Here is a 14,328-nt window from a genome sequence, read left to right on the forward strand (position 1 = left end):
CACAATGTTCTCTATCACTTGTTTATTCATAATTTTTTCTTATCCATAAGACTGATAGGTAATATGTTCCATGTTATTCTAATTTTCTTTTATCTCCCTTTATATCTAGGTCATGTATCCATTTCGACTTTTTCTTGGTAAACAGTGTAAAAACTGGTCTATATCAAATTTCCGCCAGACTGCTTTCTAGTTTTAAGGGTCTGAGGTTGGATTTGAACTCAGGTCCTCCTGACTTCAGGGTTGGTGCTCCATTTGAAGGTTACCCATTAAGAGGGTTAGGGTTTAGGAATGGCTGAACAAGTTGTGGTATATGCATGTTATGGAATATTATTGCGCTATAAGAAACGGGGAGCAGGCGGTCTTCATATTTACCTGGAGAGGCTTAAAAGAACTGATGCTGAGTGAGAAGAGTAGAACCAGGAGGAATTTGTACACAATTACAGACACAACGTATGTGTGATGACCAACTTTGATAGACTGGACTCTTCTCAACAATGCAGGGATATAAGTCAATCCCAAAAGACGCATGATGGAGAGAAAAACGTGCATCCAGAGAAAGAACTAAATTTATATCCAGGTGGAAGCAACTGATCTTTTTCGTTCTCTTATCTGATTTTATGTCCTCTATACCATTTTTCATCCCAGCTGGTACAATCCATCCTTATAACCTGACCATTGTATAATGTGATAGTATCTACAGATCCTATACTTGATTATAAGACGCCATGGGGGGGGGAGGGGAGGGCGGGGGACAAAATGTGAAATTCAAGGAATTGTGGAATTGAATCCTGTAAACTAAAAGGAAACAAACAAATTAATAAATTAAAGAATTAAAAAAAAAAAGAGGGTTAGGGTTGCTCTGGAGATCCCAAAATACCAACATGCGGGGTTCCTGCTGAATGAATTTGACTTGTCTTCTCTCAGCCAAAGAAAAGTAAAATTTATTAAAAGTTCGCTTGCATTAGACACAGAGTAAGTCTGTGCTAGAAAATTCTAAGCTACTCTCACTATATTCTATGGCATTCTATGGTATTCTCACAACCATGAAAACCAGATGGGGTCTTACATACAGAAGGTTGTGGGAGGAATCTAGGGGTGGTCCAGAGGAGGAGTTTGGGGAGAGGTCTTCAGGAGGAGTTAATGAGGTCATGAGTGATGAAGGGTGGGAAGTATCTGGAGGCTACAGACAATGGTGGGCTAGGCCAGTTCCAGGGTGGGAAGTCTAGCAACAGACCTGCCTCATCAAATGGGATGATTCAATCAAGAGTCCAAGGGAGGTTCCCAGGGCCTGTACCTCAAGGACTCAAGGAGAGCTAGAGGGGGCTCCCAGAGCCCATACCTCATCACATTCACTGTGCCACCTAGCTGCCACTTTCTCAACAATTTTTACCAAATAGTGAATTCTTATCCCCAAAACTTAAATCTTTACATCTGTGAAACACAAGGTTACTGTAATTATTTGCTCTCATGTACTGTATGTCTACTCTTTTCCACTAATCCACCTTTTTATTTCTTAGACAGTACCACATAGTTTTACTGCCTTATACTATTGCTTAAGATCTGGTATTGCTAAACCTCCTTCCTTTACATTTAAAAAAAATTAATTATTTTTATATTCTTGACCTTTTATTCTTCCAAATGAATTTTACTATTTTTTTCTAGCTCAATACAATATTTTTTTGGGGTAATTTAATTGCAGTGGCATTGAATAACTAGATTAGTTTAGGTAGAATGATCACTTTTATTAAATTGACTGCCACCTATGAACAATTAATATTTCTCCAGTTATTTAAATCTGTCCCAACTAACTTTTTAGTTGAATCTCTAGGATTTTCCAAGTATATCATCCTATTGTCTGCCAAAAGTGATAGTTTTATTATTTCATTGCTCAATCTGATTCCTTCAATTTCTTTTTCTTAGTGCTATCACTTGCATTTCTAATACAATATTGAATAGCATTGGTGAGCTTATCCCCTACAAATAATACTTGTTAAATGGTTTTAGGTAAATACTTCTTATCATTTTAAGGAAAAATCCATTTAACTTCTTAGTGTCTTGATCTGTAAAACAATAGGTTTCACTGTTTATCTCCCAGGGTTGTTAGGCCTACGAAGTGAATTATAAACCTTAAGCTTCTATAGAAAGGTAAACTGTTAAAACTGTTGAACTTTGGCTTAGGCTCTGCTACTAATTAGCTCTATGACCTGAGGCAAGTTATTTGCTTTGTCCTTATCTGGTAAATAAAAGAGTTGGACTCCATTTGGAGCTTTTTACCTTTTTGTGAAGCCCTGCTTTTTCATTTCCCAGAAGTCTTGGGCTAAGCTTTATTGTACTTTCTCTTTTTTTGTTACTGATTCTTCCTGTGTTCCGAATATCCTCAAACTGCTTTGATGTGGTATGGTAGCAGCAAGCTTTGACCCGATCTTATTAGGCTTCCGATAGACCAGTCTTATTCCACTAGCATTTATTAACTACCTACTATGTACAAGGAAAGGCATTAATCCAGTTTATGGGGATACAGAGAGAAAAATGCAACAGTTCCTGCCCTTGAAGGGCTTACAATCTACTAGAGTGGGAGGGTGAATATCATGCACACACAGAAAAATAGGAAGCAATTTTAAGAGGCTGTGCAGTGGGGCCATGGATGGCTTCACTGAAGAGGCAGCCCCCAGAGTTGAATCCTGAAGATAAGCTTTCTGAGAGCCAGAAGAAGTAAGTGTCTGTGTGAAGGTGTGGAGATGGTGAATATTCACTCTCTGGAAAGTAGTATGTGTGAAAAGGAAGCATTATGAAATGAGGCTGGAAAGCCAGGCAGATGGAGGCCTTTCAATTACAGGCCAGGCTACATGTATACTTTATTTTGGAGGCAATAGGGAGCTAATGAAGATATTTGAACAGGTGAATGACTTCTTGCTTAGGAAGGTTGTTTTTGGAAGCTATATGTTATATGGATTGAATAGAAGAGAAGACTAGAAGAAGAAAGACCAATTCAGTGGTTAGGTTAATGTTGTAGCCTGGGTAAGAGGGGTTGAGGGAAACAGATTAGGTTTGGATTCACAAATTTGGGAGTCATATGTATAGAAAGATAATCATTGAATTTATGAGAGGAAATGAGAGAAAAACTTATGATGGTGAAAGAGGGAATGTAGAGAGAAAAGGGAAGCTTATGGGAAAACTTTGGGGTGTACCTATAAGCAGGGAGTGAGGCACAGATAATAATTTAGCAAAGAACCTAGGACTGATCATATAGGAGGAGAACCAAGAAAGAGCAGTTAAATAAGCTAAAGGAGGAAAGGATGGATATCCAGGAAAAAATGGAAATGCATGAGGCCACTGGATCTAGCAGTTGAGACATTGTTGGCAGGCTCAGCAAGAAGTTTTAGCTATGAGATTAGAATTATAGATCCTAAGGCCTCCACCGCAGGTTCCCTACCCCTGTCTAAGAGGTTAAGAAGTGAGTAGGAGGGGCGGCCAGTTGGTGAAGTAAGAGCGCTGTCAGGAGACCCCGGCCTCAGATATTTGGCACCCATACAAAATAACTGGCCCTGTAACCTTGAACAAGTTACATAACCCCAATTGCTTTAAAAAAAAAAAAGAGTAGGAGGTGAGGAAGAGAGGGGAGAAAGTGTAGTCAACTTGTTTTAGGAGTTTGTCTATGAAAGAGAGATCAGACCTGTGTTCAAATATCACCTCAGACACTAACTAGCTTTGTGACCCTAGGCAAGTCACTTAACCTCTGCTCCAGTTTCTTCAACTGTAAAATGGAGATCACAATACTAACCTCACAAGGCTGTTGTATCAAATGAGACATTTGTAAATATTTCATAGCATAGCAGATAGCATAGTACCTGCCACAAAATACTTAATACATTTTTCATTCCTTCCCTGGCCACTGTTTTCTTTTCTCTTAAATATTATTTTATTTATTTTTAAATTTTCAATACTTACTTCCATAAGATTTTTTTTTTTGGTTGGGGGAAGGTAGGGCAATTGGGGTTAAGTGACTTGCCCAAAGTTACACAGTTATTAAGTGTCAAGTGTTTGAGGCCAAATTTGAACTCAGGTCCTCCAGACTCCAGGGTTGGTGCTCGATTCCTTACACCACCTAGATGCCCCTTCCATAAAATTTTGATCTCCCAGTTTTCTCTTCCTTCTTCCCCACCTCCCCCTACCCCAAGACAGCATACAATCTGACACAGGCTCTACATTTACATTAATATTAAACATTTTCACATACGTCATGTTGTAGAGAAGAATCAGAACAAATGGGATGAACCACAAGAAAGAAGAAACAAACAAAAACAATCTATCACGTTTCCTCTTTTCTAGGCTACGGATCCCACTTGTTTCAACTGATTCTTGTTTGGTTGGCTTCGTTCAAGGCTCTTTACTTGGTGGTGCCTTCCATGGAGGTTATACAGCTATATTCCTCCTAAAACATGGTCTCAGCTGAACTACAATGGATCAGCAGGTTCACTGGCCTCTGTGTGTACATGGCTAGGCAGGGAGGTGGGGAGTGAAAAATGTCACATCCTTTGGTCTCATCCCAGAACTTATCTTTGTCCACAGACATGCTGTTGTCTAGTTATATCTGACTCTTCATATGCCTGTGGACCCATAACACTCTAATACTGGCCATGGGGTTTTCTTGGCAAAGATACTGGAGTGGTTTGCTATTTTCTTCTTTAGTGGATTAAGGCAAACAGAGGTTAAGCAAATAGCCCAGTTACACAGCTAGGAAGTTGCCAGACACTTCCAGACTCCAGGCCTAGACATACATTCTCTAATCCCTTCTCAAGCAAGCCTGAGGGAAATGGGGAGAAACTGAAAAGGGAGTGGGTGTGGGTCCCTTTGTCTATTGTTTTTCCCCACCTCCACTCCCACATCCCTTCCTAAATCAGGCCCCATTATTCATTATGGTCTTAGTTCTTGTGTAGAGGTCTGGTTGTAGGGGAAATGTGTCCCTCTCAACCTCGGCAACTGCTTCTACTTGCTATTCCTACTAAATGGCTTCAAGAAATTTAGCTTCAGCAAAAATCACATACTAATAATATTTATATGGTGCTTCCTAAGTGCAAAAGATACTATGCTTAGCACTTTAATTCAGGCACATGCCTTCTATGGGTCAACATGACTAAAAAATTCATGGCTAGCTCAGCAGCAGTTTTAATGATTGGTCTCCACAATTAATTAGCTGGGATACTCCTTTGATATCCAATTGCCTCCAAGACCGTCCTTGAAGCCTTCCCAACTTAGCAGCCTCTCTCAACTGTCTGTACCCTGCTTGCCTGGCCTACCAGAACACAGGACTGCTTTTCTGCCATGATAGCTTGTCAGAGAACATTGGTAGATAATCATAAAAATAACTGACACCTACGGACAGCATGTTAACATTTGCAAAGAGCTTGGGAGAATTATCTCACTGAAGACGAACACACACTGCTCAAATTATGTCACAGAGTTAATTTTGTCCTGGACACCTGCTACCCTATGGTACATATGCAGTAATCTGGCCCATCTTTTAGTATTCTCCCAGTGGTGTTATGTGACACCCAATCACGGTGGTCCTAAATAGGCTACAGTCTATTACTGGTGATGACTTATTCATGAGAAGCGGTGTGAAAGATATAGAGGGCATGAATGATTGGAAAAGATGGGGCTGTCAGATAATAAAAGCATGGGTTTAAACATGGATGGCTAGGCTTGGTGCTACAATGGTAGCCACCAGATCCATTAGGCCTGTAACATTTTTGATGAATCCAGAGGAAATGACACACAGAAAAGTGGGTGAGTCTAGGTCTTTGGCTAGGAATACTAACACTAACATACCAGATCCCCTGAAGCATTCAAGTATAACTGAAGTCTGCCCGCCCTCCCCCTCCTCCCCAGTCTGGTGGCCTCCCCTCCAGTCCTCTGCTCTTTTACACAGAAGCCCTAAGCAGGCAACTGGAAATAGAAGAAAGGGGGTGGGCAGGAAAGGGAGAGTATGGCTTTGGGAAGCATCTCCATAGACCAGACACAGTCTGACCTGTTTCTTTTCATTTTTATTTTAATGGAGAAAAAAAAGTGCAAAACCCCATTTTCCAGTGTCAGCTGTGCCCCTCCCCCCAACCCCCTCCCCCTCCCCGACTCCTTCCCCACTACCTGGGGGACAGGCTCCACTTCCCACTTGGCCCCCCACTCCTCTCATGCAACCCCCAAATGGGGTAGGTAAGGATAGAAGTGTCCCCAAAGCATAAGGGCCTGGTGGGGGATTGGGAACTGAAGGGGTATAGGTCCCATTGTCCACCCTGACCCCCGCCAGATCTCTAGTCAGTGGCCCCTCATGGCTCTCAACCCCATTCTGGCCATTGCCCTGGGTGGGGGGGAAGGGCCCCTGGTTTGGGAGAACCTCCCCTTTGTCCTCCCCCTCCACTCTGCCCCGGGGCCAGCTCGGGGCGATTCTCCTCATTGGGCAGGGGAGGAGGGCTTTCAGGGGAGAGGCTGGCCTCCAAGGAGGGAGGCAGTGGGCAATATCCCCAAGGTTGAAATACCTTAATTAAAGCAGAGTGGGGGAAGGAAGAGGCTTTAAATCTAATAAATTATTAGCGTTTTTAGTGTCCGTGAGGGGTGGGGTGGGGGAGGAAGGGTTAGGAGCAGGGGCTGAGCCACCAGGGCCTCCCCCACCCCCCTTACTGGTGGATTTCATTCTCTATGAGGCTCTCCACATAGGACTGGAAGTCTGTGTCTGAGAGCTCCTCCTGGGTTATTAGAGTCTCCTCATCGTGCTCTAAGGACAATGGAGGCTCCTCCTTCATACATCTGGAATTCACAGAGGCCCCAGACATCCCAGAGACCCCAGAGACTTCAGAGGTCCTAGAGCCCCCAGACCCGCCAGAACCACCGGAATCCCCAGAATCTCTGTCCTCTTCTGAGTCCTGCAGCACCTGAGCAATGTACTTCTGTGGGGGTAAAGGGAGGGAGAGAGAGAATGAGAGGGAGTATGGAGATGGGGGAGCGGGGGACAAGATGCCAAGATTAGGTGGAAGCAATGTCACTGAATGGAGGGTCTCTAGGGGCTAAGTTATTTATATAGCTGGGGTAAATCCCAGGAATCTTGTGAAGGCTGGGAGAGATCATCTAATCCAAACTACTATAGATGAGGAAAACAGAGTCCTGGAGGGGACACACAGGTACTAAGCAGCAGAGTCAGGATTTGAAACCAGGTCCTCTGACTCTAATCAAGGCAACAAGCATTTAATAAACATTGGCTACATGCCAGGCACTGTGTTAAGTGCTGGGGATACAAAGCAAAAGCAAAAAGCAAAGCCAGGCCCGGCCTCAAGGAGCTCATGCTCTTGCCTCACTACAGTACCTCTGGTAACGCCTGTCATTTGTACATCTTTTTAAGGTTCCCAAAGTGTTTCCCTCAAAAACTGTGTGGTCCTTCATGAGAGATGGGGTGGCAGCATCCTTCCTCCCTTGACTTGTGGAGGGAGGAACATGGAAAACTGCCATGAATCTCCTATTTCCAACGTGACACTGACTTTCTCTCCTTGTGGGAAATCATGAAACAATGGGCACTTGGTGGAGAAGGGAAGACTTCGATGGGGGGAGGGAAGAAGAGATACTCACTGCAGATTTGACAGTGGTGCGACCACCATTGATTCTTGAGTCAGTGGCATCCCCTGTTTCGGTGTGATCAATCTGGGGGGGGGGGTGTGAAGGGTCAGTAGTGAACAATGTGGAGGAACCACTGACCTCCACAACTTCTTGGTCTCTGCTGGATCCTCTTCTCTGTTTCCCACCCTGGGGGTCCCTGTTGCTTAGTCCAACACTACCCACAGCATCTTTACCACTTGGCTTCACTAGCCACCCCAAAATTTTTCAGAGGCTTAATCTGTAGTTCCTAAGATGGATTTACCCTGATATCCTCTCCCATCTCACCTTGTAGTTGTGGGCACTGAAATATTTGAAGTATCCAAAGCAGAGGTGACAGAGAGAGATGACAATGGTGATGATCAGAACCACAAACGTAAACATAGAAGTGGGGGCCAAGAACCCTGTGGGATTTGGAGAAAGGAACAGGGTTGGGATGGGAGGGATGTGGCTCCCTCAACTGTAAGCCCTTCCAGGGATAAGGGCTGGTCTCTTGTCACAGCTCTTCCTGAGTCCCTTAATCTCTTATTGTTTTCCCCACCTTTTCAACCCCATCCCATCCTCTTCTCCCATAGTTAACTCTTTCTCAACTCTATTCTAGTTCAGGAAAAGCTGGATAGATTGGGTTGTGGTATATTTCAACCTCCCACAGGGCCCTGGGCTTTTTCCTTTTCCCTTCCCAACTTGTCTGGATAGGTCCAAGGGCTTCATTTAGCTTCCTAACTTTAATGTCAGAAGACCTCCCTCCATCTCCAACTGAGGAGCTGTGCCCACCCTGGTCACCCCATTTCTCCCCAGGCCTCCCTCACCGGCACGCAAGATAGAGAAGAAGAGGAGCCAGAAGAGACAGAGGATGGGTGCCGCCACCACCTGGGTCACAGCCCCAGCATGGATCTTCTTGTCCAGCTTGGCCGGCAGGTATGCATAGTATAGGTTGTATCTGTCCACCAGGTGTTTCAGCAGCATGTACATGAGCCCTAGGGGGACAGTTAGGCCAGTGCCCTGACCTCTGACCTCTGAACAACCCTCCCTCCCTCCCCCATTATGGAGCCACAGTCCAACAGGGCAGCAACCTATCACTGATTCATTAGGGGGATAGCTTACACAGTAATGATTAATGGGTATTTGTAATTACTCAATTTCTGCCTCCCTCACTCCCACCTCTGAAATTCTATCATGAGGTTCATTCCTTTACAGAAGGGGCTTTTAGCCTGGGGTCTGTAAACTTTTTGTTGTTGAAATATTTTGAAAACTGTATTTCAATATAATTGCTTTTCTCTATAACCTTACATATTTTAAATTTGTGCATTTAAAAACATGATTCTGAGAAGGGGTCCATAGGCTTCATTATATTACCTTTACCTATTTATAATACATTATATTACATATGTCCATAACACAAAAAAGTTAAGAAGCACTGATTTAGAGACTCAGCTATTTCTTTAGAATGCAAATGACTTCTGGGTAGTCAGCCAGCACCTTAACTGGATTAGTCTTTCACATTTATTATGAATTAACTTATATGATTGGTTTCCTTCCTTGGCTAAACTCAACCAACTTCCCTGAAGGGTTAGGAGTTTTAAATGAAGGGATAAGAATGCTAACTTTTGAAGACAATGCCTAGAGAGAAGGGACTGGGGTAGACCAACCAAGACAAACTATTATTTTGTAGCTGGCTTTGCCCATGGACCCCTGCAAAAGGAATTAAGTTGCAATCTGCATTGTTAAGGTGATTTGGATAATAGCTCAAGGCAAGCTAAGGTTTGGATGACAGCAGGGAGGTCTGTGCAAGGCAGGCAAAGTGTGAAAATCACATGCCCTTTGTATTAGCTTATTTCCCATAATACTATGAGGACTTATCACAAAAAATAGCTTTCTACCTCGAGGATTCTTGTGCCACTAAAAGTATATGCATTCACCTACTAGTGATTCCTCCTGAATGTTGCATCTGAAGTGGCTACATACCTTGTCCATTCCTAGTGCTGGCTAGCCCAGCCTACCTACCATAGACATCTCAGGGACAGTCCCCCTGGAGGCTTCAGCTTCAATATAATGACTCATCTTCCCTTCAGTGCTCTGTCCATGTGTGCTTTCCCAACTAACTCAGAGGTTCCTCTCCTGGGCCTGAAGGCTCTTTTAAATGTGTGTGTGTGTGCATACGTGTGTGCATACACATGCACATGAATGGATGTATGTGAACACAAGTGCATCTGTGTATGCCCAAATATATTTGTGGATGTGTCTAAATACTCTGGAGTGTGAGTACTTCAGAATCTGCCTGTAATTTTTCCACACTGTCCTCCCTCCTCCCCTCCTTTTCTGCCTGGAGCCTGCAAAGGGCAGACCTGGGTTGGGCTGTTTTCTCCCCCCACTCACAGACCAGGTCCCAGACTGAGGCAGAGACCGGGTGGGAGGATCCAGGGGCTCTGTCCTCCCAGCCCAGGGCTCTGTCCACTCGGGGCCAGGCCTGACCTAACCCTTATAGCCCAGCATAACGCTTCCCAGGTTGGGGAGTGGCCCTGGCTAGGGAAGTCCCCCTCAGCAGGGCCCAAGTCCCGGCGCGGCGCTGCCTACCGAAGGGTACGATGATGGGGCAGGTGATGCTGTAGGTCATGACCACCGTGAAGACGCACATCATCCAGGCATAGGCCGCGCCAAACTGGAACTCGTAGGCCTGGTGCTGGGGGGGAGATGGGGCAGGGAGTGGGGGAGTGGGTGGCTCAGAGACTTCTGGGGACCCAAGAGGCAGGGAAACAGGACAGGGATGGACAGGGTATGGAGAGCTGGGAGGCCAGGGTGATGGAAGGAAAGCAGGGGAGGCGGGGGCTATGGGGTGAGGAAGTAATGAGGGGAGCATGGAAAAGATGTGGGAGGATAAATGGGGAAGGTAAGCATGTAGAGGGTAGGGGAAGGAGTGATGGAAGTGAGGGAAGATGTTATGGACAAGGGAAGAGGTGATAGGGACTGAAGGAAGATGAATGGGAAGGGAATAGGAAAGGGTGATGGAAGATGAAGGAGAATGGAGGGCAGGAGAAGGAATGAAGGCAAGTGAGAGAGGATGTAGAGGAAAGGGAGGATAGGTGATGAGGAGATGGGAAGACAGGAAGAATGGAAAGACAGGGAGAGGAAAAAAGGGCTGAGGGGACAGAGGAGCTGGGGATGTGTGTATCGTGGGTGGTTGTGTGAAGAAGTCAGAGGACAAAAGCATGAGAAGGAAAGACAGGCTACCTAGGTTCATCTCCTTAGAAAAAGGATGGAGTGTCCCCTTGCAGGTAAGAGCAGATGGCTGCCAGCCCTGTCCCCTTTGCCCACTCCCAGCCCTGTCTGTTTCTGTCCTTCCCAGTGCCCTCCCGTAGGCCCCTCCTCTCCCCTTGGTATCTTTTCCCACTGCTCGGCTCTCCCACCAGGTGCCCCAGGCCACGGCCTGAGCTGTGCACACACGGGTGAGGCCCTCACCGTACCCGCTTGACGTTGCGCCTTTCGGCGGCGGAGTGTGCGAGGAAGAGGCGGATCATGTATAAGAGCAGCCCTGGGATTCGCAGCAGGTCCATGGCATTGCCGATGAAAGCCGAGGCAATGACGTAGTTGACAAAGAAGGCGCCGTTGTCCGGCAGGAACACGCACCTGCGGGCACCATTGGTGCTCCACTACCACGCCCGATGGTGCAGGGCGCTACAGGGCTCAGTCCCCAATTCACACGCTTGCTGGCTCTCCCTGTCCCAGCCACCAAGAGCACTCTGCTTGCCCCCTCACCTGCTCTGCTTCCCTGCTTTGTGCTTCTCCCCCAAGGGACCCTACCCTTTGTGTGCTCTACACTGCCCTGAGGAGATGAGGTGTGCAGGCCTACATCTGCTCATCTCGCTCCAAAGGACACTAACAAAGCAAGTGCAGACATTCTATCTGAGAAACCACTGTAGTGGGTGCCCCAGAGATGCCAGAGCTTGGGTTCTGTCACATCCCAGAGTGTGTCTAAAATCACTGGACTCATGCACACTCAATCCACAGAGATCCCCAATGTCCCAAAATACGGACCAAAGCACATCTCCATTCACCACCCTCCCCCCTCCAATAAAAAACACTAGTATACTCCTGGACACCCCAGAAAGCACATCCCACAGGGATGCAGTGTGTTCCTATGGCCAATGTGCACACAGAGACCTCCATGCAATGTGCTCCATTGAGTTATCCCAATAAGCATTGTGCCCACCGAGAGCCGCAGGGAATGTGGCCAATGGACAGCCCAGAGCGTGAGATCCTGGCCACCCTAGCCAAGGCATGTGTGCACAGACACACCCGGGCTGGGCCTCAGAGTCCCCGTCTGTGTTTGCCACAGACAGGTTCCTAGGGAGGGCCCTCACACACAGCTCAGGTGGGTGGGTTTCAAACTCTCAGGATGAGATCACTACAGCGAAGGTCCCCAGACACCTAGAGAGTGGACCCTCAGAGAGATCACCAGAATGTTTCCACACCCACACACCAGATATCTTAGCCACAGAAACCACTTGAATGTATACTGTCAGAGATATCCCTACATGTGCTGGAGTTTATCCCTCCTCTATTCTCCTACCTTTGACCATTTTACCATTTACCTCAGTGCTTAATCAGTGTTGACTATCTCACCCAGAGACCTCAGGGGATGTGCTCCCACAGACATGACCAGAACAGGAGCTCTCAGCTTAGCTAACCCAGATACTCACTACCCAGAGTATGTACTCTCGAGTGTGAAGGTGCCTTCTAGAATCTGTGTACCTATAGACAGATACCTCAGATTTTCAGGGCATGACTCCTCCCTCGACCCCAAGATAAGCTATTCATAGAGATCACCTGAATACATGTTCCTATAGACACCATAGAGCTTGTGAACAGGGACACCCTCAGAATGTGTATCTGTTTAGGGGCCCTCAGCATTGCCACTGCCAGCAGCCACCCATCCATCCCCCTCTCCAGCACCATCCCTAGCCATCCTAAAGTAGACTAAGAGCCTATTCCCACAGATATGCCAGCCATAAAGACCCCCAGAAGGTGAGTCCCTGGACACCCCCAACAAGTAGCAGAGCCTGTCCCTCTGCTGATGCCACTCTCCTATCCCCACAGGAGGCCATGATTGTCCTATCATCCCCTCCACCTTCCTTGTCACCTAGATGTCCCCCCATCACTCCTGTGTGCCCCCCAGGTCACTCACTCAAACCGAATGGCCCCTTCAGCCAAGAACTTCTTGTCGAAGAGCCAGCGGAAAAAGAAGTCCAAGCTGCAGGGAGGACAAAGAGGAGGGTGCTGGTGAGGGGCAGCCCAGCACCCCTCCCTATTCCCTTTCCTTTACAACTCCCAGGGATCAGACTCCCTGTCTTCTCCCCTTCCATTTTGGGGGAGCATCACCCTAGGGAGGCAATAGATTCAGGGGGCAAGTGTCTGGCCTTCCTTTGTGGCCTCATCAGGGAGAACTGGGAAGGGGGAATAGGAGAGAGGGAGCTCCCCCCCACCCCCCCATGCCCTGCGTCCTACCTGGTCAGGCCCAGAGAAGGCAGCAGCAGTACCATGAAGATTAGGAAGGTGTAGCATTTGTGCATGGTTGTTCTGTTTTCTCCAGAGCTGGGTGGGACAGGAGAGGCATCACCTTGGTCATCGTCACTGTCCTTCCGGGACAGCAGGGCCCTCGCCCCCCACCTACCTCTCCATTCCTTTCTTTCCCTTCTCTTCAAAGGACTGGAGACTTAGAGCTGGGGGGACCTAGAAATCCTTTCCTTCTCAGTCCTTACCTCCTTCTTGAAGCCCTTCCTGATGCCCTAGTTCTTCTTTCTCTCTCTTTCCTCAAAGCACCTTACATTTATTTATCTCTGTATCTATCTCCATCCTCCATCCCTACCAGGAGAATGTACACTTCTGGAAGATAGAGACTTTTTTCTTTGCTTTTTATCTCAGAGCAACCTCACTCATGGTCAGCAAACTGAAGAAAGTGAAAGAAAGGAGGGAAATGATTTGCTTAAGTTGTCCCAGAGAAGTGGATCATGTGGGATCTGACTGAGCCCCACGGCCTTTCCTGCAGGGGAGCATAAGCCAGGAGGTGCAGCTGAGCCCAAGTATCTCACCGTGTCCAGTGACTCTCTAGGAAGGTAGAGTAGTAGACGATGGTGGGCAGCAGGGCTGAGAAGCACCACAGCAGCAAAGTGGGGAAGAACTGGGTGATGATAGGGTTCTGCAGAAAGGATGAGGGAAAGAGGTGAGGCCTGGGTCCATGCCATCCTGGCTGGCTCCACTGTACATATCCAACTTTCTCAAATGACTGTTCTGGGTGGGGGGAAGCTTTTGAGATGTGTATGCCAGATCCTAGGAGAGCATGTGATGGTATGAGCAAGGGGTCTGTGGAATGCTGATGATGGGAAAGCATCTTAGAAATGGCTCACCTGGATTGTGGTCATAAGAAAAGTGACTTGCTCCATGGCACCCAGCTAACTAGTGACAGAGCTAGGATTAAAATCTAGACCAGCTAATTCCCTAGCCCAGTATGTGCACATGCATGTGTGTATGTAGTTAGCACCTAGGAGATTATCCCTCAGGATTCGTGGGAGGGAGAGATGAACAAGGGACTGGATAGAGGGTACAGATGGCAAAAAGAACTGGGTTGAGCAGGGAATATTTCATTGCACAAGGGGTCTGGAGAGGTTAACACTAAAATAATCACATGGTGGTAGG

The 14,328-nt window shown here is 46.7% G+C and overlaps 1 protein-coding gene across 4 annotated transcripts in view; it reads right to left on the minus strand.

Annotated features, from left to right (window-relative positions):
- Positions 1–6,590: 6,590 nt before the first annotated feature.
- The window catches only part of TMEM63B (transmembrane protein 63B), a 42,756-nt gene continuing 35,018 nt past the window's right edge, over positions 6,591–14,328 (minus strand). For all 4 annotated transcript variants that reach the window (XM_069065872.1, XM_069065871.1, XM_069065870.1 and 1 more), the window contains 9 exons: positions 13,725–13,831; positions 13,141–13,227; positions 12,821–12,886; positions 11,100–11,262; positions 10,213–10,318; positions 8,448–8,615; positions 7,927–8,042; positions 7,615–7,686; positions 6,591–6,941 (listed from right to left, as the gene is read on the minus strand). In XM_069065872.1, coding sequence (XP_068921973.1) covers positions 6,672–6,941; positions 7,615–7,686; positions 7,927–8,042; positions 8,448–8,615; positions 10,213–10,318; positions 11,100–11,262; positions 12,821–12,886; positions 13,141–13,227; positions 13,725–13,831 — 1,155 coding nt within the window. In that variant the 3' untranslated portion in view covers positions 6,591–6,671. The remainder of the gene's footprint in view (positions 6,942–7,614; positions 7,687–7,926; positions 8,043–8,447; positions 8,616–10,212; positions 10,319–11,099; positions 11,263–12,820; positions 12,887–13,140; positions 13,228–13,724; positions 13,832–14,328) is intronic.

Source organism: Petaurus breviceps, unplaced genomic scaffold, assembly GCF_028583685.1.
Source record: "Petaurus breviceps papuanus isolate PSGF00001 unplaced genomic scaffold, PetGlider_PUasm1.0 90701, whole genome shotgun sequence".
Lineage (NCBI taxonomy): Eukaryota > Metazoa > Chordata > Mammalia > Diprotodontia > Petauridae > Petaurus > Petaurus breviceps.